Raw genomic sequence first — 24,978 nt, forward strand, 5'->3', positions numbered from 1 at the left:
TACAACTTTCATAATCCCTTGTAAACACATATGACAAAAATAAAGTAACTTCCATTGTTAGTAATACAAGTTTTTTCATTTGTGTAAATATAAATCTATGTTTTTTGTTTTTTTATGTCTAATAAAAAATCCATTATTCTTTTGCTTAGAGTTTATGCGCATTCGTGCAAAATTGTAAAATGCGTATGACATAAAATAATTAATAGAAATGAGACTCACATATGTTGTAAAATGCGTATGACATAAAATTGTAATACTTAGAGTTTTTTCTTTTCTTATGATATTATTTAAATTGTTTAGACATTGGATAACTATATATCTTATTTTTGTCATTGCCTACATTTTTAGCCTTAGTGTACTCTTCTATTCATATATAATTAACCAAAAAAAAAATTGAAAGTTTTCTTGTCAAATATATGGATTCTCTTAGTCTAGGAAAAGTATATCATGTGATCATGTCCTTTTGAAATTTTTAATTTAATATTACTTTATCGTCTTCCATTGATTTTTTTAAGTTTATACTAATAAGAAAATAAGGTGAAAAATCAATCAAATTATTCAACTTGTTTACTAATTATCACACTGAAAGGAACGCAGTTTATGCTTATCTAGAATTACAAGATTTTTGCATTTTAAAAACAAGTTAAGGTTGGTAATCATATCTTTCTTGTCTTCATTCAATTCGAAGTTCATTTGAGGTGGTAAATTGGATTGATATGTCAGAACCAGAAGCAATGTATAAGAAATGAAGACATGATGGAGAAAGTTGGAGTAGCAGTTAAAAGGTTTTGTTGTTGGTATCATTACTCTGTCGCTTTCCATAATTTTATCTTTTTTCTATTTTGAAAAAAAAAAATTACAGCTTGATTTGTGGAAAGAAATCATTTACAAAGTGATGATCCTGTCTTTGTCAAATCTTTATATTTATGCTTAACCAAATTCATGGTACATAGCAAATTAAACAGGTCTATTAAACAGGTGATTGCAGAATGTCTGATAGCTTTTTCATCAGTCAGTAGGACAATAAAAGAAATCTGCATGAGGTGTATAATGCTTTCAAAATAAAAGGATCAAATTATTGTTGTGTAGTCTTTTTTAACCATAGATTGAATCATGAGATAATATTAAAAGTAGATGCCTATATAAGCTATTTCTAATACTAAGAATAGGGGGCTTAATAATAACTATTTCTTCCTTGTCTTGTTTGTATGCAGATATATATGTGTCAACATGCTATCTAATTTTTGGTAACATATTTTTACATATCTATCCTTATCATCAGCTAGAACTAAAAGAATATGTTATGGCCTGAACCTGGCCATGACTGGCGCTCAAGGGACAAGTCCCTCAGCAAGCCAAACGACCAAATTTTTGAAAAACGGACAGAATCTCTTCTGTTTCTAGGACCTTACCAACATAAATATTAATTCTCTGTATCAATAATAAATATCCATTTCCACAGACAACAACAACAGCATATTCCAACTATATCCACAGCCACATATATCCAAAATACGCATTTCATATATATATATATCAAGTTGATACTAGAGTATATAGTTAAATCCATAAGTCTTACATAACCAACTTATAATTACTATCTAAACAGTTCAAGATTCCAAAATAACATAACCCACACGAAAATCCTGCCTGTGACATATGGAGCATTGACATAATCTAACTTTTTAGTAAAGGTTCCATTACATAAATACTTAGCCCTTGAAAAGAAGAAGGGCTCACCAAAAATGACTAAGATCTACTGAGGGGCAGGTGGAATGGAACCTGGAATGACTCTTGTATCTGAAAAACATGGGAATATAATAGAGTGAGTTTTGCAACTCAGTGAGCAAACATTACATCTATAACTCACACGAGACAATACAGAGTTTACCTTGAAAATTATATTTCTTTTCAGAGATGAGAAATTCATATTAATTAATTATGCAAACAAATAAATAAGTAGTTAAGCGGATGAACTGAAATGGGAGTTCTCATTCCAAAAGTCAAATCAAATAAAATATTACACACCTAGGGCGACTCCACCTCTAAGGGTAGCCCTTTCCTCTAGTGTGCCCGTACGGTATAACAGATCCAACGTGTGGCCTACACGTTGGGCTAGCAACGCCCCTGCTAGCTGAGATCTGAGTTAGATGCATCTAAGTTAACGTCATAACCGCCGTTAACTACGGTTTTCTAGTCAAAGTCTCCCAAACCAATCCAAACCAAATTATTTATAACAAATCTCTAATAATTATAACATATTACTAAATTTTCATATTAAATAAAAATATATATAGGAATGCATACTAAAATTTAATTAAAATTTAATAAAGTCGAACAAGAAAACATATATGCTTCACAAAATTCATAAATATCGTCTCGTGTATTTTTATAAAATTGTAGGTTTCACAAACCAATATTTATTTCCAAAATTCAAAAATCACAATAATAGAATATTTTCAAACTCCAAAATTAATGATTCAGAAAAAATATTGATAATAACATATTTAAAAACAATTATAGATATAATATCCACTCACAACTTGATTTCAAGGAACCAGAAGCAACTCTGAGCGCGTCAACGAGCTACCAAATGATGTCCAATAATTCTACAACTCTAGAAATATGACAATAATGATATTTGTGAGCTACTAATATTGTCAATTAACATAATCTTACTCACTTTGACAAAAGCTCCAAATTTTCTAACCCTAATAACCCTAATTCGGATTTATACATACCCATAAATATAGATATGACAAAAATTGGGAATATGGCTAATTATTGAGTCAAAGAGTTACCTTGAAGCCTCAATAATAACCAAAACTCAAAAGTTGAATACTTTCTTCATTAAGTAGGTTGAAGCTCCATGATTTAGGGTTGTGATAAAAGAAATTTGAATGAATAAAATAGAGAAGAGAAGGAGAAGGAATTAAGATGAAAGAAGTGGGTTTAATGATAGTGTGTGATTGCAAAAAGAAAAGATGAGAAGATGGGAGAGATGAATGAGAAGGAAGGGAAGAGGAGAAGAGGGTTTTAGGTTTTGTTGGAAGGAAATAAAAGAAAGTGAAAGAAGGAAAGGGGGAAGAAAATTTAAGTGGGGGCATGTGCCCCCACGTGCTTTTCATCCCCCTTTTTTTTTTCCTCTCTCTTCGGTTATAACAGAATAGGTTGGGATTTTTGCCTTCAACTGCTTGCTAGATTTATAACTGTTAAGTTGAATTCTACACTCATCTAGTGTCTTGTATAACTTGTTTTATCAAATTGTTTTCCCAACCTGATGAAGATATAGCTAATGTAATTAGAAGGTCAAGTTGTGTTCATGCCATTAGACGACAATTTAGTTTCTATCAACTTTATTTATTGGTGAATTTCTTTATTCTTCTTCTTTTTCTTTTCTTTTTTTTTTAAATAAAATGAAAAATTGGCATACCAAGAATAAATCCTGATATGTGCAGTTTGTAATAACTACATATATTAAGCTGCATAGGATCAGAATAAATATATTATTCTTACATGTAAAATTATTCAAGAAGAAATCTTGTCATAGAATATTTGATCATTTGGGACTTAAAAGAGGATGGCTACAAGTATTCTCTTCTTAAATGTCTGTTTGAAAACTTTGTCTTCTAACTTCTAATATTATGTAAATCAAATCATGCTTGTGATTACTTTCTTTTCTATCTAATTGCACTGCTGTTTTTAACTTCCTCTTTTGCAATTTCATTTTTTGGCGCATTTCTGTTTGTTAAATATACTTTCAGTGCTGATCCTCAAATCAAAACAGTGATCCAACATAGCTGTTGTACTATGCATTCTCACAAAAAGGTGTAGAAAATAAAATTTGTAGAATGATAAGTGTCTTTGGTTTTCGTGATGACAAGCACTTAGTCTTGAAATGTTATTAATTTGTGTATTAGTGTTTCCGGATAAGTCCTGAAATCAGAATAGTTGTTTTTTTATTTTAGCTTCAAGTTGGTAAATTGAAATCCTTTAACATGTTTTTTCTTGTTTCCTTTTCTTCTTTTCTTTAATCTGCTTATATTTATGATAATCCTTACCATGCATGTAGCAGTTAAATTAACTAACTTCTAATCTAAGGTAGGTACAGCAGCTTTAATAATCCCTTTGAAAATATATGACACAAAAATAAATAACTATCGTTGTCGTCAATACTCGAATTTCGGGCATTTCTTACATATCATGTAGATGTATGTCTTCTTTTTCCAGTTAGTTAGACCAATAATGCCATGAACTAATGTTCTTATCATTGAAGTTCAACAAACTAAAACCAATTGAATGACTCAAAGCAATTAAAACAGTACTTCAGAAAACAAAATATGCTCGTGATCTATAGACATTATTCTCTTCAAATTGCACGTGTAATTTGTTTAGGAGTCTCTCAAAAAGAGGTTTTATTTTATCTTATATAGAAACAAATTAAAAGTATATAGAATATAGAAGCTCCTTCAGTCACTATATTTTAAAAGTTGAAACGCTTGAAATTCTGTTGCTTCTTTGACATAGTTAAAAACAAAAAATTATGAGTATTTTAGAGGGGGGAAAAAAGCTCTTGAATCCAACTGAGTCAATAACTTTGCTTGATGATCACTTGTAAAGTAGTAATAGTTGAAATAGAAGCATAACTCTTAATTTAATACAGAGTGGTAACTAATATAATATGCTATAGACATAACTAATGCGATTTGAGGTATTTGAGTGAGATTAATAATTTAATATAGTAGTAATATTGAGCCTGGTCCCATAAGTCACAAGATAACACGTTAATTGAAACTTCCAACAATATGCAATTATGTTGCATCGATCAAATAAATTAGAATCAAGGACAAAGTTAGTGTGAGCCAGCTAGAAGCTAGGCAATTCAAATAACTCAATTCATACAAATTTTCCATGGACAGAGATGAGGGCTTGAAATGAATGTCTTTACTCTTTAAGCTAAATAGTAAGGAACACGACACAATCAAAAAGGGAATACAGTGAATGAAGCTGAATTATTGGAACTTGGAAGGAGCAAAGCAATTGCACTGCATCTGCATCATTATTTTACCATGACCCATAACCAGCTCATTATGATAATGTATCTGACATCAATGGCAAAAATAATGATGCCAGTTTGAAAAAAATAAATAAATAAAAGGTAACAAATAGTAAGATTAAAGGCAAAAATGAAAATTACGTTCCTTCCAAATACATAAAATTAGTACAGAACCAGCAAGACACTCCCACTAATTAAGGAGACCAACATTTTTATTGAGTCAACAGTCTTTGTCCTTTTTTTACATCAAATTATTGACAACTACTTCTTCACAATAAGCTTTGATAGACCTACACACAGTTCAGTTACAAACTCTGCAAAATCTGCATTTTCACTCTCATTCATACCCTGATACCCGAATTCTGATCACTTGTTTGAGATCATATCATGGCTAGTGGAGCTTTCCTTTCTGGCTTCATTAACGTTGTCTTTGACAGGTTGCTCACAAAGGATACGGTCAACTTGGTCTTGGGCAAGAAGCTTGGCTCTGACTTGGTTGACAGGCTGAAGATTTCACTGCTTGCTGCTGAAGCTGTGCTTGATGATGCTGAGTACAAGCAACTGGGCGACGATCGTGTGAGGGATTGGCTCAACAGTCTGAGAGATGCTGTTTATGATGCTGATGACTTTCTGGACGCTGTCCTCACCAAAGCTGCCACTCAAAAGGAGGTACGTTCTTTGTTGCCTAGTTTCTTCCTCAACCGACATAGGAAGATGGTAGATAACATGGAAGGGGTGGTTGCAAGAATAGAATTTCTTGTAAGGCAAAAAGATATTCTTGGTCTTCAAAAGAGTACCAAGGATAATAACTTGTCATCATCATGGCGAGAAACCACATGTCTGATGGAAGGGAACATATATGGCAGGGAGGATGATCAACAAGCTTTAATCAAAACAATAAATGACAACAGTGAATCTCAGTTATCTGTGATTCCTATTGTTGGCATGGGAGGGGTTGGTAAAACAACCTTAGCCAAATGGGCGTACAGTGTCGTTGAAGGATTTGATCTGAAAGCATGGGTCTGCATCTCTGAAACATTTGATGTTGCTGAGATTACAAAGAAAACCATTGAGGAGATTACTAAAGATTCTTGTAGCCTTGGGAGTTTAAATTTGCTTCAAAATAAACAGCAGGAAATCTTGTCAGGAAAGAAGTTTTTTATTGTTCTAGACGATGCCTGGAGCAATGATGCTGATAAGTGGAAGCAATTTATAACTCCTTTTCACTGTGGGGCTAAGGGTAGTTCAATTCTTCTTACAACTCGCAACCAAGATGTTGCTTCAGTAGTTCAAACATGTCCCTCTTGCACTCTTAATGAGTTGTCCAAAGAGTCTTGTTGGTTATTGTTTGCAGCCAATGCATGTTTTCCGGAGTCAAATGGGAAGCCAACACTAGAGGATATCGGTAGACAAATTGTCAACAAGTGTAAGGGCTTGCCATTAGCTGTAGAAACACTTGGCCGCATGTTGCGAGGAAAGGATGATGCCGAAGAATGGAAAGCTGTTTTAAGGAGTGCCATCTGGGAATTTTTCGTGACAAATTGTAAAATTATTCCGGCATTGTTAATAAGCTACTTCCAGCTACCTTCTTACTTGAAGCGATGTTTCGTTTATTGTTCATTATATCCCAAAGGTTATGATTTTATTAAAAATCAACTAATTTTGATGTGGATTGCTGAAGATCTTTTAAGGCTACCAAAAAGAGGAGAGAGTTTAGAAGAGGTTGGTTGTGAGTGTTTTGAAGAATTAACTTCCAGATTATTTTTTAAACCAGCGGATCATCCTCGTGAAAGGTATGTGATGCATGATCTCTTGCATGACTTGGCAATATTCCTTGCTGGAGACTTCTATTCTACAATACAAGAGCTTCGTGAACAAGAAGAGAAGAAGGTTCTCATTCGTCATTTGTCACATGTGGGAAGCTTAGATCATCCAATCTCAAAAGTCTTCAAGTCCATTGTGAAACCAGAATCTTTGAGGACGTTGTTGTATATCGATGATTTGTTAAGCAAGAAAAGCAGAGCATCAAAGTTGAAATACTTGAGAGTTTTATCCTTTCGTAAACTTGATGTATTACCAGATTCAATAGGTAAATTGCTTCATCTACGCTATTTGAATCTCTCTGGGACCGATGTTAAGACATTACCAGAGTCATTATGCAACTTGTATAATCTAAAAACATTAATGTTGTATGAATGTTCTAATCTGACCATGTTGCCCAATGGCATGCATAAACTTGTGAATTTACGGCATCTTGATCTTAGGGGAACTTCTTTGAAAGAAATGCCTAGAGGAATAAGTAAATTGAAAGTGCCTATTTTAGATTACTTTGTGGTGGGCAAGCACAAAGACAATGGAATGGAGGAATTAGGAGGGCTCTCAAATCTTGAAGGATCATTTGAGATTAACAAGTTGGAGAATGTTGCTGATGTCAGACAAGCCAGGAGTGCAAGGATATTGGAGAAGAACCACATTGACAAGTTATTGTTGGAGTGGTCTTGGGGTCATGAGATAGTTTCAAACACAGAGACTGAGAGAGATATACTCGACTGCTTGCAACCGCACCATGGCATGAAAGAGTTGACAATCGTGGGATACATGGGCGAAAGATTTCCAGATTGGGTTGGACACTGTTCATACAACAATATGACAAGTGTAACACTAGCATATTGCAAGAATTGCTGCATGCTGCCTTCACTTGGACAACTGCCATCTCTCAAGTCCCTGCGCATTGAAGGTTTTCTTGAGCTCAAGCGTATTGGTGATGAGTTTTACAAGAATGACAGCGATCATCATTCTTTGCCTATTGCTCCATTTCCTTCACTCGAGAAATTGGTGTTTGATAAGATGCCATGCTGGGAGGAGTGGCACGTACCTGACCCAGAAGCGTTTCCTCAGCTTAAGATACTTCAAATAGAACGTTGTCCAATGTTAAAGGGAGATATGCTTAATGGCATATTGTGGAGAAGGGATTGTTGTTTGCGGGAAGATGATGAAGGAAGGTCTGATGACGAGATGGTAGGTGGTGGGGATGCTTTATCAATAAGGCCATCTCAATCATTTAATGCAACCACCATCAACCATTTATGTTGCCTCCAAGAACTACGTATTTTTGGGTGTCCGTCTATTGTATCCTTGTCGTTGAATGTCTTTCCCAATCTGAAGAATTTGGCGATAGATGGGTGTAGGAATCTGGAATCAGTGTCAATGTCAGAGGCGCCACATGCTGCTCTTCAATGTCTCTCCATCTCTGACTGCTCCAAATTAGTGTCATTTGCAGGAGAAAGACTGGCTGCACCCAACTTGACTCATCTCGAGGTCAGATACTGCTCAAAGTTGGAGGCATTACCACGTGACATGAAGAGTCTACTCCCAACTTTACATACTCTCGAGGTATATCATTGCCCAAACATTTGCATGTCGCCAGAGGGTGGTTTGCCGCCTAACTTGAAAACACTTTTAGTGCTAATTGGCGAGCAACAAATGAGGGATCTATCATGGATGGCCAACTTGCACGCCCTCACTTATCTCAGAATTGAAGGTGATTACTGCGACAACATAAAGTCATACCCAGAGGGTTCGCTGCCTCACCTTCCCTCCCTTACCACTCTTAAGATATGGTTCTTCCATAATCTGGAGACATTGGAGTGCAACGAGCTTCTCCGCCTCACCTCCCTTGAACACTTGCACATTGAGTACTGCGACAAGCTGGAGAATATGGAAGGAGAAAAGCTGCCTCCCTCTCTCTTGCGACTGAGAATTCAAGAGTGTCCTTTGCTGGGAAAATACTGCAAGAACAAGCATCGACATATTTGGCCCAAAATTTCACACATCCCTATCATTCAAGTCAATGACAAAAAAAATTTCCTGAATAGAGATTTCTGAGCAGGTATTTATCTAATTTCCTGAATAGTGTTACTTATATGTTAAAGCTATGATAATCTGCATCTTACCAGCATGAAACAGTTAATTAATTAACTTCTATTCAAAGGTAAGTACAACAGCTTTGATAATAAAGGTTTCATTAAGAGAATGGTATACTTTTAATAAACTTTACAATTTTGTGATCATATTTTTGTTGACTTGCTGTGTTCTAAGGTGCATGCCGAACAAAAAGCTCAAAGTATTGCTTTAGAACTACTTTCGGTTGATTAAAACGTGTAATTATTTACAAAATATCATATTAAATTCATTGTACATCCTATACTAACTCTTTCTAATATGAAATTGTATGCTGCCATGTGCTTAATATGTATAGTTTGGCTGATATAATTAGATGTTCTTTGCAAGCCTAATTAATTTGGATTCATTGGCATATTATAGTTCTCTTCCTAGTTATTTTCTGCCACCATTAAAATGTGCATTGGCGGCCTCTCTGCCAATGGCAAGTTGGTGAGCATGTAACGACTTTTGTAAAATATTTGTGTCATATGACATTATGTCAGCCTCAACTTCCATTGCATTATTGTTATATTGATGTCAAATTTTTCTCAAGCTGAATTTGTGCCTTTCAATTCTGTTTCTGAATCTAAAAAGGAAGCTGATAATGTTGAATAAGTGCTCTTTCTCCATTTACTAAATTGCTCATATTATTGTGTATTTATCATGCAGGTTCTGGTCATTTTCCTGTGTGAGGTCCAAGCCAAAACTTTCTGGAGTGTCTCTACATTCCCATTAGTGTATGAACCTAATCAGATTTGGATTAACTTCAGTGGACGCAACCAATTGAGCAAAGAGAAAAAAAGTTGAGAGGAGATGCTAATTTTGCAGGGGCAATGACTTGTTTTCATAAGTCAAAGATCGGATGGTCGAATTTTATTGAGCTGAATCTTTTACAGAAGGTTCTTCACTCATAGTTCTTCAATTTGGAGGATTGATTTGCAATCTGAGCTCTGTAATATATATAACTGCCAGAAATCATGAACAGCAGCTGCTTTTCTGCTGAAGTTTGGCATTCTTGCTTCATTAATATCATCTTGTTGATGTATTTAGGTGAATATTATTTAGGTGAAGTAAGTTATTATGTTGTATACTCCGTTGCCAATATTGTTGTTAATAAATATATTACCATGATACATATACAATATTTTCCTATGATCCACAAAAAATTCAAGGTCCTTATTATTAGTTGGTTGACTAAAAATGATATATCCTTTCATACTAATAAACAAATATATACATAAGCTCTCATTGTTTTTCTATGCTGACCTAACCTACTTTTATTAATCAATATGTAGACTGAGAGTAATACCTCCTTTTATAATCCCTAATCAACCAACTAACTCCTAACGGGACTATAAATTTATATGTATAATTCATTTAGGTAAAATTTATCTCCTATTTTTACCCCCTAACCAATCATATCCTTAGTGTTTTGGCCTTTGTTGTTTCTCCACTGAATATGTACCTGTTCTACATGTCCCAGAGATGTACATATTCTACCTTTTGGTCTTTTTCCAAATGACAGAACTTCATGACTTCCTAAATTCATCATTACCATTGAACCTCCTATTAATTACAACATGACTTCCTAAATTCATTCCTAAGTTCATGGAGATTAAAATGATTTTTTGGTCTCTCTTCAATTACCCTTTTTGGTTTCTTTATGAAAAAAAAAAATTAAAAATAAAAAGTTCATTTTGGTTACTAACATTTGAACCAAAAACCACTTATTATACAACTAAATAACCTTTAGTTCTGTTTCAGGTCTTAAAGAATTTAAACAACAAGGTTCCAAAAAAAGTAAGTATATAAGTAGTATATCAATCTTGCTTTTCCATCCTTGAAAATTTCTTACCTTTTATATTGAAGAGTGGTATATCAATCTTGAGCTCCCATTTCCTTTTTGATAATTTTAGATAATATCATCTAATTAAACAATATTTTTTCAGAATCACGTTTGACAAAGAATATCCAAACATAAATTACATTGACATTAACCCCATTTTAATCAAAATTAATTTTACCAAAATACATTCATACTAACATTTGTTTGCAAATTTAATCCAAATACACACTAAGACATTAAACAACTTACAAATAATTCTATATAAAAAAGTAACCTCGAAGACAGCAATCAAGTGAAGCTAATGTCCAAACTCTATTGCCAAGAAATTTTAACCTTGTATTATTTCTTTCACTTACCATGATTCATGTGCAGCTACATGTTCCTACATTTATGTAATTGATTAATTTCCACAAAGCTTAGTGTCCGTTGCTCACATTGAAACACCGCTATTTCTATTTAATAATCTGTTGCATCTTTCAAACAAGAATTAAAAAATGAAGAGTTAGTGCAAAACCAGCTAGGAACTCCACTGCTTAGAATCATTTTAAGTTACCTCGGAGATCGATACCATGTCTTGTTGCTAAGGAATCTTTGACACCTCCTTATCATACACTACTTGATTGAGAAAAACTTAGTAGTTCACTACACAGCAACCATTGTTCTCTTACTTTTCTCTGAAAATCCATCCACTTTGCTGTTGTTGTTGAGATCATATCATTGCTCTTTGACAGGTTCCTTACAAGGGATGCACTTGTTGTTTCTGTTCACAGCATGTCTAAGGTTGCAAACAAAGTAAGCATAAGATATTCAACAATGTAAAAATAATTCTATTTAAAAAAGTAACCTCGAAGACAGCTACCACTTGAAGCTAATCTCCAAACTCTATTGCCAAGAAAATTTAACCTTATATTATTTCTTACTTACCTTGATTCGTGTGAAGCTACATGTTCAAAAATTTATGTAATTAATTAATTTCCACGAAGACTAGTGTCCGTTGCTCACACTGAAACAAGAAATAAAAAAAGGTAAACCACCAAAATGCACCCGAATTATTTCGATGGTGACAAAATTACTCTTGAATTTTGTTATAGACAAAAATGCAATCAAATAGTTTAAAAGTGTACCAAAAAATGCTCTGTCATTATCAAAGACCTGCTCAGTTAACGGAAAATTATAACGTGACTTGCTTGCTAATGTCAGAGTCTCACTTACTACATAGGAAGCTTCATTTGCTACATTACTTTTTTTCGTTAACGTAGAACGTCTGAGTTTATATATGTGTAATTCTATCACATTTTTAAATAATTTGAGAATATTTTTGTCGATAAGAAAATTTGGAGGCATTTTTGTCCACCACAAAATAATTCGAGTGCATTTTTGGTAGTGAAAAAGAACGAAGAGTTAGTGCAAAGCCAGCTAAGAATCCATTTTACCTCGGAGACTGATACCATGTCTTGTTGCTAAGGAATCATTGACGCCACCTTATCATACACTACTTGATTGAGAAAAACTCTTAGTAGTTCACTACCCTGCAACCCTTGTTCTCTTACCTTTCTCTGAAAATCCATTCACTTTGCTGTTGTTGTTGAGATCATATCATGGCTGGTGCACTTGTTGGTGGAGCTTTCCTTTCTGGCTTCATTAACGTTGTCTTTGACAGGTTGCTTACAATGGATACGGTCAACCGGGTCTTGGGCAAGAAACTTGGCCCTAACTTGGTTGAGAGACTGAAGATTTCTCTGCATGCTGCTGAAGCTGTGCTTGATGATGCTGAGTACAAGCAACTGGGCAACGAATCTGTGAGGGATTGGCTCAACAGTCTCAGGGATGCTGTTTATGACGCTGATGACTTGCTGGACGCTGTACTCACCAAAGCCGCCACTAAAAAGAAGGTACGTTCTTTCTTGCCTAGTTTCTTCCTCAACCGATATAGGAAGATGGTAGATAAGATGGAACGGGTGGTTACAAGAATAGAATTTCTTGAAAAGCAAAAAGATTTCCTTGGCCTTCAAAAGACTACCAAGGATAATAACTTGTCATCATCATCATCTTCATCATGGAGAGCATCCACATCTCTGGTGGAAGGGAATATATATGGCAGGGAGGGTGATCAACAAGCTTTAATCAGAATAATAAATGACAACAGTGACAGTCAGTTATCTGTGATCCCTATTGTTGGCATGGGTGGGGTTGGTAAAACAACCTTGGCAAAATTGGTGTACAATACCACAGAGGGATTTGATTTGAAAGCATGGGTTTGCATCTCTGAAACATTTGATGTTGTTGAGATTACAAGGAAAACCATTGAGGAAATTACTAAAACTAGTTGTTCCCTTGAGAGTTTAAATTTGCTTCAAAATAAATTGCAGGAAATCTTGTCGGAAAAGAAGTTCTTTATTGTTCTAGACGATGTCTGGAGCGATGATGCTGATAACTGGAAGAAATTTAAAACTCCTTTTCACTGTGGGGCTAAGGGTAGTACGATTCTTTTGACAACTCGCATTCAAGAGGTTACTTCAGTTGTTCAGACATGTGCCTCTTACTTTCTTAATGAGTTGTCAGAAAATTCTTGTTGGTTACTCTTTGCAGAGAATGCATGTTTTCCGGAGTCAAACGGGAACCCAATACTAGAGGATGTCGGTAGAAATATTGTCAGCAAGTGTAAGGGCTTGCCATTAGCTGTAGAAACACTTGGGCGCTTGTTGCGAGGAAAGGATGATGCCAAAGAATGGAATGCTGTTTTAAAGAGTGACATATGGGAATTTTCTATGAAAAATAGTAAAATTATCCCAGCATTGCTAATAAGCTACTTCCAACTCCCTACCTATTTGAAGCGATGTTTCGTTTATTGTTCATTATATCCCAAAGATTATCTTTTTGATAAAGATGAACTAATCTTGCTATGGATGGCTGAAGATCTTCTAAGGCCACCAAGGAGAGGAGAGAGTTTAGAAGATGTTGGTTGCAAATGTTTTGAAGAACTAGCTTCCAGGTTATTTTTTAAACAGCATGTGTTTCATTATAAGATGCATGATCTATTGCATGACCTGGCAATTTTCCTTGCTGGAGACTTCTATTGTTTGTTAGAAGTGCATGGTAAAGCAAAAGGTGCGACTACTTTGACTCGTCATTTGTCTTATGAAAACTTGAATCATGTGCTTTTTGATTCCATCAGTAAAGTAAAATCCTTGAGGACATTCTTCCCAGACAGGACTAGTATCCATTCTCTATTCAATGAAATTGATGGTGATACTATTGGTATCTTAATACCAAAGCTCAAATATTTGAGAGTTTTGTCATTTGCATCGTTTAGAGAACTTGACGTATTGCCTGATTCAATAGATGAATTGATTCATCTACGCTATTTAAATCTCTCTGGGACAGACATCAACACATTGCCAGAGTCGTTGTGCAACTTGCATAATCTGCAGACTTTAATACTATATGTATGTACTAGTCTGACCATGTTGCCTAGTGGCATGCATAATCTAGTGAATTTACGGCACCTTGATCTCAGGGGAACTCTTTTGGAAGAAATGCCTACAGGATTAAGCAAATTGAAACAGTTGCGTATTTTAGATTATTTTGTGGTGGGCAAGTATGAAGATAATGGAATCCAAGAATTAGGAGGGCTCTCAAACCTTCATGGATCATTTGAGATTAAGAAATTAGAGAATGTTGTTGATGCCAGACAAGCAATGAGTGCAAGGATGTTGGAGAAGAACCACATTGACAAGTTATTGTTGGAATGGTCTTCAGGTGAAGAGATAGTTTCGAACAAGGAGACCGAGAGAGATATACTCGATGGCTTGCAACCGCACAATGGCTTGAAAGTGTTGAGAATCAAGGGATTCAAGGGTGAAAGATTTCCAGATTGGGTGGGGCACTGCTCTTACAACGATATGACACGTGTATCTCTAGAGTATTGCAAGAATTGCTGCATGCTGCCTTCACTTGGACAACTGCCATCTCTAAAGTCCCTCCACATTGAAGGTTTTCGTCAGATCAAGCGCATTGGTGATGAGTTTTACAAGAATGACAGCGGTCATCATTCTTCACCTACTGCACCATTCCCTTCATTGGAGACATTGGAATTTCATAATATTCCATGCTGGCAGGAGTGGCACGTAGACCTAGAAGCTTTTCCTCAGCTTAAGACACTTCGAATAGAAGATTGTCCAATGTTAAAGGGAGATATGCTTAATGGCATATTCTTGAGAATGGTTTCTTCTTTGTCGGATGCTTCCAAAGTTTGCAAACTGAAAATAAGGGAAGATCATCAAGGAACGTCTCATGAGATGTTACGTTATGAGGATTCTTTATCAATTAGTGGATGTGAATCCGTGGTGAAGTCTGCATTTAATGTAACGAGCATCAACCATCTATGTTGTCTCCAAGAAGTACATATTTCAGACTGTTCGTCTGCTGTATCCTTTCCGGGCAATTGTTTACCCAAATCTCTGCAAAAGCTCACAATCTTGACTTGCCCAAAATTCGTATTCCCAGAGCAACAGCAGCACAAGTATGATTTGGTAGAGCTTCAAATAGAAGGAAGCTGCGATTCTCTGACCTCGTTCTTGCTGGATGCCTTTCCAAATATCAAGACTCTCAAGATATCAAGGTGTTCAAATCTGGAATCAGTTTCAATGTCAGAGCCACCACACGCTGCTCTTCAACGTCTCACCATCAGTGGTTGCCACAAATTTGTGTTGTTTCCAGAAGAAAGACTGGATGCACCCAACTTGACTCATCTCAATGTCAGTTGGTGCTCAAAGTTGGAGGCATTGCCACGTGACATGAATGCTCTTCTCCCCAGTTTACACTCTCTCAACATACATGGCTGCCGGAAAATTTGTAGGCTGCCAGAGGGCGGTTTGCCTCCTAACTTGAAACAGCTTACCGTTGGGAGTCAATGGAAGGATCTATTATGGATGGGCAACTTGGACGCCCTCACTCGTCTTTCCATTCATGGAAGGAAGTGTGAGAGCATAATAAAGTCATTCCCAGAGGTGGGTTCGCTGCCTCACCTTCCCTCCCTTACCACTCTGCACCTCTTTGCCTTTGAGAATCTGGAGACGTTGGAGTGCAACGAGCTTCTCCACCTCACCTCCCTCCAACATTTACACATTGAAGACTGTTGGAAGTTAGAGAACATGGCTGGAGAAAAGCTGCCTTCCTCTCTGTTACTTCTTCAAATTAAAAAGTGCCCTTTGCTGGGAGAACAGTGCAAGAAGAAGCATCAACAAATTTGGCCCAAAATTTCCCACATCCCCACCATTCATGTCAATGGCCAACAAATTTTTGAATAGAGATTTCTGAGCAGGTAATAATCTAACTTCACGGTTCTCATGCCCGCCACAATTTAATTATACATGCATAAATTTCCTTTTCCTCAAAATAAAAGACTTCTCTGTTTCTTTAGACATTATTAACTAGTTGGACTCATAATATGATTCTTCAACAACAAAATTTTCATTCTGTTTTTCATTCATTGGGAACATCTCAGTTTGTAGTTGTACTCAAAAGAAATATCCTCTGTTATTCTCAAAAAGGGTCATTCTTATAAATTCAAAGACAGGGAATGTATATATTTTGTATCCAACATTTGAGAATTTCTTTACATACATCGAAATTCATCCATCTTCTGCAGGTAGATTGTAATGAAGTAAAAGTGCCCAAATGGGGGAGATCTCATCTTAAACAATATTTTAGCTTCAGGTTGGTAAATTCATTCCACCTCATTCAATTCTAGAATTTACTTTTCTTGGTCTGTTGGGAAAAAGAAAAATGTTTTATGAAAGCTTTGATTTTTGAATCTAGCTGAAGTAGTATTACTTATATGTTAAAGCTATGATAATCTCTCGACCAAAATAAAAAAGCTATGATAATCTGCATCTTACCAGCATGAAACAGTTAATTAATTAACTTCTATTCAAAGGTAGGTACAACAGCTTTCATAATCCCTTGGAATTATATGACACAAAAATAAAGATTTCTTTAAGAGAATGATATACTTTTAATAAACTTCACAATTTTGTGATCATATTTTTGTTTACTTACTGGGTTCTATGGTTCATGCAAAACAAAAAGCTCAAAGTATTGCTTCAGAATTTTTTTTGCTGATTAAAACATGCAGTTATATACAAAATATCCTATTAAATGAATTGTAGATCCTATACTAACTCTTTCTAATATGAAATTGTCAGCTGCCATGTGCTTACTATGAAGTTTGGCTGATACAATGAGATGTTCTTTGCAAGCTTAATTTGGATATTGGCATATTATTGTTCTCTTACTACTTATTTTCTGCAACTATTAAAATGTGCATTGGCGGCCTCTATGCCAATGGCAAGTTGGTGAGCATGTAACTACTTTTGTAAAATATTTGTGTCATATGACATTATGTCAGCCTCAACTTCCATTGCAGTATTGCTATATTGATGTCAAATTTTTCTGAAGATGAATCTGTGCCTTTTAAGTTTCAATTCTGTTTTTTAATCTAAAACGGAAGCCAATAATGTTGAATAAGTGCTCTTTCTCCATTTACTAACTTGCTCGTATGATTGTGTATTTATCATGCAGGTTCTGGTAATTTTCCTGTGTGTGAGGCCAAGCCAAAACTTTCTGGAGTGCCTCTACATTCCCATTAGTGTATGAACTTAATCAGATTTAGATTAACTTCAGAGGACACAACCAATTGAGCAAAGAGGAAAAAAGTTGAGAGGAGATGCTAATTTTGCAGGGGTGGTAACTTGTTTTCATCAAGTGAAAGATCGGATGGTCAAATCTTATTGAGCTGAACCTTTACCTGGAGATTCTTCGCTCATAGTTCTTCATCAAGTTCATTCATTTGTGTCTAGTGATAAGGGCACCCTAAAATTTTGCAAATTTATGCTCCACTAAAAATGTTGCTTAGGTCAATGAAAGATGAAAATGGTGTGAATTTGTAAATGGTATATAGATCATGACCAACAACAAATTGGGAAATACTTTTGGTTTTTCTAAAGTTGTATCAACAAGGATTTGATTAAAAGTTTGTGTTGTACTTGTAAAGTAAGTTTTATCCAAAAACATCTATGTGGTGATAGATTCTCTCTTGTAATGAATATCCAAGCCAATTCTACTGAAAGCTTTTCAATCAATGTGCAGAACTGAGAGTAATACCTCCTTTTATAGTCTCTAATAAACTATTTAACCGCTAATGGGACTATAAATTTACACGTAAGACTGATTTAGGTAAAATTTATCTCCTATTTTAATCCCTAACCAAACATATCCTTGTGTTTTGACCTTTGTTGTTTATCCATTGAATATGTAAACTGTTCTACAGCATGTCTAAGGTTGCAAACAAGATATTCAACAACCTACAAATAATTCTATTTTAAAAAGTAATTAGGTGTGACAAACTTTGACCCGTCATTTGTCCTATGAATACTTGAGTCATCTTACTTCAGAAAATCTTGATTCCATTAGTAAAGTTGAATCTTTGAGAACATTCTTGCCAACCAGTTACTTTTCTCATTCTGATAACATTGATGGCGTAACAAGTTTCCTAATATTGAAGTTCAAACGTTTGAGAGTTTTGTCATTTTTTTATTCCAAAGGACTTACAATATTGCCTGATTCAATAAGTGATTTGACCTACTTGCGTTACTTGAACCTATCTGGTCTAAGTATTAAGACATTACCAGAATCATTGTGTGACTTGTACAATCTGCAAACGTTAAAGTTGAATGAGTGTTCTAGTTTGATTATGTTACCCAATGGCATGCATAAACTTGTGAATTTGCAACATCTTTATATTGGAGGAACTTGTTTGAAAGAAATGCCAAGAATAATGAGAGAATTGAAACAGTTGCATGCTTTATGCTACTTTATCGTGGGAAAGCAAGAAGACAATGGAATCCAAGAGTTAGGAGGGCTTTTACATCTTCGCGGATCATTTGAGATTAAGAAATTGGAGAATGTTGTTGATGCAAAACAAGCAAGGAGTGTAAGGATTATAGATAAAGAGTGCATCTACTACTTATTGTTGAAATGGTCTTTGGGGGATGACTTAGTTTCAAGCACAGAAAGAGAAAGAGATATACTGGACAGCTTACAGCCACACAATAGCTTGAAATACTTGAGAATCAAGGGATACAAGGGTACAATATTTCCAGATTGGTTGGGGCACTGTTCCTACAACAATATGACAAGTGTATCTCTAGAGTCTTGCAATAATTGCTGCATGCTGCCTTCACTTGGACAGCTGCCATCTCTTAAGGCCCTGAGCATTCGAGGTTTTGGTCAGCTCAAAAGTGTTGGTATTGAGTTTTACAAGAATGAAGATGATCATGATTCTTCACCTGGTGCACCGTTTCCCTCACTCAAGACATTGGAATTTCAGGATATGCCATGTTGAGAGGTGTGGAACTTACCTGCCTCAGAAGCTTTACCTCAGCTTACATCCCTTACTGTAGAGAATTGTCCAATGTTAAAGGGAGATATGTATTAAAATATTATTAGAGTTGTTAGTAGTTGGGAGTTAAGTCAGTAATAGTTAGTAGCTAGTAGATGGATATTTATGAAGTTAGTTAAAAGTATCTTTATAAATAGCATGACTTTTGTATCATGTAAAACAACTTCAACACAACAACTTCATATATAATATTATCTTCATATATTCTGCTTTTCTTCTCCCAGAAATTTAACAATATGCTTAAACAGGTATTCTTCAGAGTAGTTTCTTCTATGTCAGATGTTTCGGAAGTTCACAAATAACTTATTGGTGAAGACCCTGAAGGATGTTTTCCAGAGATGTCATTTGATGAGGGTACTTTATCAATTATTGGATGTGAATCTGTGGCAGAGCATGAATTTAAGGCAATGAGCATTAACCATCTTACTTGTCCCCAAGAAATACGCATCGCAGGGTGCACATCTGTTTACCCGAATCTTTGAAAAACCTGACAGTTATTGGTTGCAAGAAACTGGAATTTCCCAAGCAAGAGCAGCAGAAATTCAATTTAGAGAAGCTAAAGATAGACAGCTGTGATTCACTGACCTCATTATCATTGGATGCCTTTCCCAGTCTCAAGACTCTCAAGATAAGAATGTGTGAGAATGTGGAATCAGTTTCAATGTCACAGTCACCACACACTGCTCTTCACACTCTCATCATCTCTTTCTGCTCCAAATTTGTGTCTTTTCTAGGAGAAGGACTGGCTGTCCCCAACTTAACTCATTTTGATGTTAGCTTCTGTGAGAAACTGGAAGCATTGCCTCATGACATGAATACTCTTCTCCCCAATTTGTAGTCTCTCGAGATAGAAGGCTGCCCGGAAATTTGTAGGTTGCCAGAGGGTGGTTTGCCGCCTAACTTGAAACGACTTCGTGTCGGAGGTTGCGAGAAACAATTGAGGGATCTATCATCCATGGGAAACTTGGAGGCCACAAGTCATCTTGAAATTTCAGGTGTTGACTGTGAGAGCTTCAAGTCATACCCAGATGTGGGTTTGCTGCCTCACCTTCCCACCCTTACCACTCTCGAGATATGGGGCTTTGATAATCTGGAGACATTGGAGTGCAACCAGCTTCCCTCCCTCCAACGTTTAACACTCTGTAGATGTCAGAAGTTGGAGAATATGGCAGGAGAAAAGCTGCCTTCCTCTCTCTTACTACTCCAAATTAGAGAGTGTCCTTTGCTTGCAGGACACTGCCAGAACAAGTACCAACATATTTGGCCCAAAATTTCCCACATATTCACCATTCGAGTCGATGGCAAATGAATTTTCTGAATAGAGATTTCTAACCAGGTAATTCTCAAATCTTCATGTTTCACATGGTACTGCAATTACATTAATGCAAAAGTTTCCTTTTCCATAAACAAAAAAAAATCTGACATAATCTGGCATTTCTTTATTCAAGGTAGTAAACTGGTCCGGCGTGTTGGAATTCAGAAGAGTTGTTTACTGATTTTAGCTTCAGGTTGGTATAATTACTCCATTACACTATAGAATGTACTTTATTTTCCTGTTCAGTTAGTAAAAAGAAAATTTTATTAAATCTTTATTTGAGAAGGAATTAGCTATATGCACTTCATGACAGACTGGTGTTTCTACCTTTGCCAGTGTTTGATGTTGATGCTGAACCAAATGGTATATAGGTTATAGCAACTTAAATTTCGTCCTTTAACTATTTTTCAAATCTGTTTTTCAACTTAAATCACTTTGGCCAAACATTAGGGCAATCACCTTTCCTTTATTCCTTTACTTTTCTTTTCTCTTATTTACAATATAGCACAACATGAAGCAATTTGTGATTTTAAGTGAAAACTAAAAAAAAGATAAAGCTTATTGTCTTATCTAAAGTGGAAAGTGATGCTTTCAAAATAATTTAACAATCTTGCCTTATCATCAGCTAGAACTAAAAAGTAGGTTCGGATTTTTGCCTTCAACTGCTTGCTAGATTTGTAACTCTTAAGTTGAATTATACACTCATTTAATGCCTTGTATAACTTGTTTTATCAAATTGTTTTCCCAAGGTGATGAAAGATATAGCCAATGTCATTAGAAGGTCAAGTTGTGGTCATGCATCAGACAACAATTTAGTTTCTATCAACTTTATTTATTGGTGAGTTTCTTTATTCTTCTTCTTTTTCTTTTCTTTTTTTTTTTTAATAAAATGAAAATAGGCATACCATGAATAAATCATGATATGTGCAGTTTGTAATAACTACATATATTAAGCTGCATAGGATCAGAATAAATATATTATTCTTACATGTAAAATTATTCAAGAAGAAATCTTGTCATAGAATATTTCATCGTTTGGGACTTAAAAGAGGATGGCTACAAGTATTCTGTTCTGAAATGTCTATTGAAGACTTTTTCTTCTAACTTGTAATATTATGTCAATCAAATCATGCTTGTGATCACTTTCTTTTTTGTTTAACTGCACTGCTGTTTTAGCTTCAAGTTGGTAACTTTACTAAATTCCATTCTCGAATTTACTTTTCCTGTTCTGTTGGGTGAAAGAAAAAGTTATGAAGCTTGATTTGAGATGGAATTAATTATATGCGCTTAATGACAAAATTGTGTTTCTGCATTTGCCACTATTTCATGCTTATGCTGAATGAGTGAATGGTATTGCTATATAGGCCATATAGCAACTCAAATTTGATTCTTTAACTTTTTTCGAATCTGTAAAATGGACTTTTTGTTACAATGCCAATTACCTTTGATCATTAATAATTTTAGCAGGAGGGTAAATTGAAATCCTTTAATATGGTTTTCCTTGTTTCCTTTTCTTCTTTTCTTTAATATTCTTATATTTATTTATTTAATTTTTTTTTACAATATAACACAACATGTGCAGTCTGGGACTTTGAGTGATAGACTAAATGAAAATAAAGCTTATGGTCTTTTCTTTCTTAGTTTCTAGTCCACAAAAAACAAAAAAAAAATCTTATGGTCTTGCCTAAAATGGAAAGTGAAGCCTCAATAATTTAACAATTTTATTTCTGTTTACAGATGTTCGGGATTTCATTATACATGTATATATGTGAAGATGTAAACTGGATTAATGTGTTGGGAAGCAGAAGCAGTGTTTTCTGACTTCAGCTTTCATGTATATCAATTTTGAATTGTAATTTTTTTTTTGGGCTAAATTTACAATTCAAAGCCATGATGATTAAGATCATTGAACCTAGATGTAGTAGTGTTATTATATGTTAAAGCTATGATAATCTACATCTTACCAAGCATGCAGCAGTTAAATTAACTAACTTCTAATTAAAGGTGGGTACAACAGGTTTAATAATCCCTTTGGAAATATATAACACAAAAATCAAGTAACTTCCATCTATTCTTAATATATAAAAGTAGATACATAAGCATGCACTACATTACTTTTGAGGCATTTTTTTTCTCCTACTAATGCCATGTCAGCAATATTGCTTACTTGGCACAATTTTAGAATCAACCACTCAATTCTTGCCAAATCAAATATTATTTCCAAATCAGCAAAAAAATAAAATATACAAATAAAAAACTAAAATATAGAATCCAATAACTTTGTAACCTCCAAATACATTGAATTCTTACCATTATAAACAATACAATAAATTTATAACCGCAACAATTAATTTATAAATTAAACGTTTAAAAAATGAAAATTATATTTTATTATTATAATTATGTTTATTATAATCATTTTAATTTTTGCCAATGAGTTATACCTTAAATGGCATAGTCTTCCATATTGGGCGTCTGTATCTTTGGTAAAAAAAATCATTTTAATTTTTAGAAGTAACACTAGATACAAAGAACTATTATTGTAGTTTTTACTTATTATTAAAAACAAATTCTATTTTATTTTACCAATATAAATTTTGAAAAGAATATTTGAAAACTAAAAAAAAAAATTATTAAAAGAGTATCAAAACGAAACTAAAAAATATGATATTAGACATACATTTTCATATTAGATACAAATAAAAAACTAAAAAATAGAATCCAACAAATTTGTAACCTCCAAATACATTGAATTATTTATTATATCTTACCGTTATAAACAATACAATAAATTTATAACCGCAACAATTAATTTATTAATTTTTATAAATAACTCACTAAAGGTAATAAATATCCATATTACAAATGTCATAATAATATTATTAATCATAATAAATTTTACATTATGGGTGTGTGTGGTTGGGGGAATTATAAATAATTCCTAGGAATTTTAATTCTCACATTCCCCTTGGATATATTTAATTCCCATGCGAATGGAATCTTTATAACAAAGTAATACTTGACCCACACACACCCTATAAGTATTTAAATTCTATACCATTTAAACTACATATATAAGTCTCTTATCACTATTCCTTCACATAACATCAAATTTAGCACAAAAAAAAATTATTTCCGAACTGCAATGAGAATCTGATGATCAGGTATGACAAAAATAATCACAACATGCATCATACATTCATACTTACTCAAATACCATGTACCTAATGATAACATAAATTAAATATTGGAATAGGAAAAGATCTTCATAATTTTAGCAACTATAAACGAAATTGATGACAAATTAGGATGGAACTATGTTAAATGTAAAAAGTGTCAGAAGAAAGCATATAAAAAAAAAGAAACAACTACATTTGTGGCACATGTAATCAAACACCACAATATCCAACAATAAGGTAACTCTATATACTTTTCATAATCTCATCTATCAAATTATTAGTTGCTAGCCCAATAATTATTTTAGGTTCAGAATTCAATTAAAGGTTTTAGATCAAAGTGTTACAACAACTTTTGTACTATTTGATGGCGACGCAAAAAATTTATTGGGTACAACTGCTTCAAGTCTAATGACATTTCAGAAAAATAATGACATTAAAGCACCACCTCATCAAGAGATTAAGGAGAAAGAAAACCATACAAATTCGACACATCTTCGAAAGAAGAACATACATACAAAGATGGAACTAAATAACACAATAGAAAGTGCATCAAACTCAACAATTCATAAAAAACATGTCTTCGCAAGAACCTATGACAAAAAGAAGAAAGCACCAACTCTAACAACCAACAAAAAAAGGAGGACGAGTGCCACATAAGATGACTAAGTCCATCAACTAAAACAAATGCAAAAATCAAACTACCAAATAAAAATGTCACTTTGTACAACTCCAACATCCAAATCTTTTGTACTACAAATTATTTAAAATGAAATACCTTTTAAATTTAGCTTCAATTTATACATATTTAATTTATTTCTACAAAATATAACAATTTTTAATATTTATTATATACTATCATTAATTTACCGTTCCGCGCATCGCGCGGGTCTCATTTTATTTGTCATTAATACTCGAATTTTGGGCATTTCTTACATATCATGTAGACGTAGGTCTTCTTTTTCCAATTAGTTAGACCAATAATACCATGAACTGATGTTTTTTATCAATGAAGTTCAACAAATTAAAACCAATAAGGAAATGACTCAAAGTTATTAACAGAAAACAAAATAAGTCGTGATCCTATAGACATTATTCTCTCAAAATTTATAGTGTAATTTATTTAGGAGTATCTCTCAAAGAGGGTTTTGTTTTATTTTGTGTAGAAAAAAATTGAAAGTT

At 34.3% G+C, this 24,978-nt stretch overlaps 2 protein-coding genes and 2 long non-coding RNA genes across 6 annotated transcripts; 3 read left to right on the forward strand and 1 right to left on the reverse strand.

Annotated features, from left to right (window-relative positions):
* Positions 1–1,506: 1,506 nt before the first annotated feature.
* Positions 1,507–3,133, reverse strand: LOC140177754 (uncharacterized). The gene is made up of 3 exons (XR_011869260.1): positions 2,802–3,133; positions 2,541–2,617; positions 1,507–1,800 (listed from the first exon to the last, which is right to left on the reverse strand). It is a non-coding gene; the product is annotated as an uncharacterized lncRNA (long non-coding RNA).
* Positions 3,134–5,245: 2,112 nt separating this feature from the next.
* On the forward strand, positions 5,246–10,140 carry LOC112732348 (putative disease resistance RPP13-like protein 1). Its single transcript, XM_025781054.3, has 2 exons — positions 5,246–8,945; positions 9,668–10,140. Exon 1 carries the CDS (start codon positions 5,444–5,446, stop codon positions 8,939–8,941), a length of 3,498 nt encoding a protein of 1,165 aa, XP_025636839.1. The 5' UTR covers positions 5,246–5,443; the 3' UTR covers positions 8,942–8,945; positions 9,668–10,140.
* A 1,910-nt stretch (positions 10,141–12,050) lies between these two features.
* LOC112732356 (putative disease resistance RPP13-like protein 1) lies at positions 12,051–17,986 on the forward strand. 3 transcript variants are annotated; one of them, XM_072212942.1, is made up of 4 exons: positions 12,300–16,167; positions 16,495–16,562; positions 17,051–17,200; positions 17,427–17,986. In XM_072212942.1, the coding sequence occupies exon 1, from the start codon at positions 12,443–12,445 to the stop codon at positions 16,151–16,153; it is 3,711 nt and encodes a 1,236-aa protein (XP_072069043.1). In that variant the 5' UTR covers positions 12,300–12,442; the 3' UTR covers positions 16,154–16,167; positions 16,495–16,562; positions 17,051–17,200; positions 17,427–17,986. The 3 variants fall into 3 exon arrangements, with proteins under 3 accessions (XP_025636847.1, XP_072069043.1, XP_072069044.1); XM_025781062.2 differs by lacking the exon at positions 17,051–17,200 and having other exon boundaries at positions 12,051–16,167; XM_072212943.1 differs by lacking the exon at positions 17,427–17,986 and having other exon boundaries at positions 17,051–17,208.
* An 888-nt stretch (positions 17,987–18,874) lies between these two features.
* Positions 18,875–22,587, forward strand: LOC112732366 (uncharacterized). Its single transcript, XR_003167991.2, has 4 exons — positions 18,875–20,641; positions 20,754–20,813; positions 21,370–21,458; positions 22,358–22,587. It is a non-coding gene; the product is annotated as an uncharacterized lncRNA (long non-coding RNA).
* Positions 22,588–24,978: the final 2,391 nt, after the last annotated feature.

This window comes from Arachis hypogaea, chromosome 2, assembly GCF_003086295.3.
Source record: "Arachis hypogaea cultivar Tifrunner chromosome 2, arahy.Tifrunner.gnm2.J5K5, whole genome shotgun sequence".
NCBI lineage: Eukaryota > Viridiplantae > Streptophyta > Magnoliopsida > Fabales > Fabaceae > Arachis > Arachis hypogaea.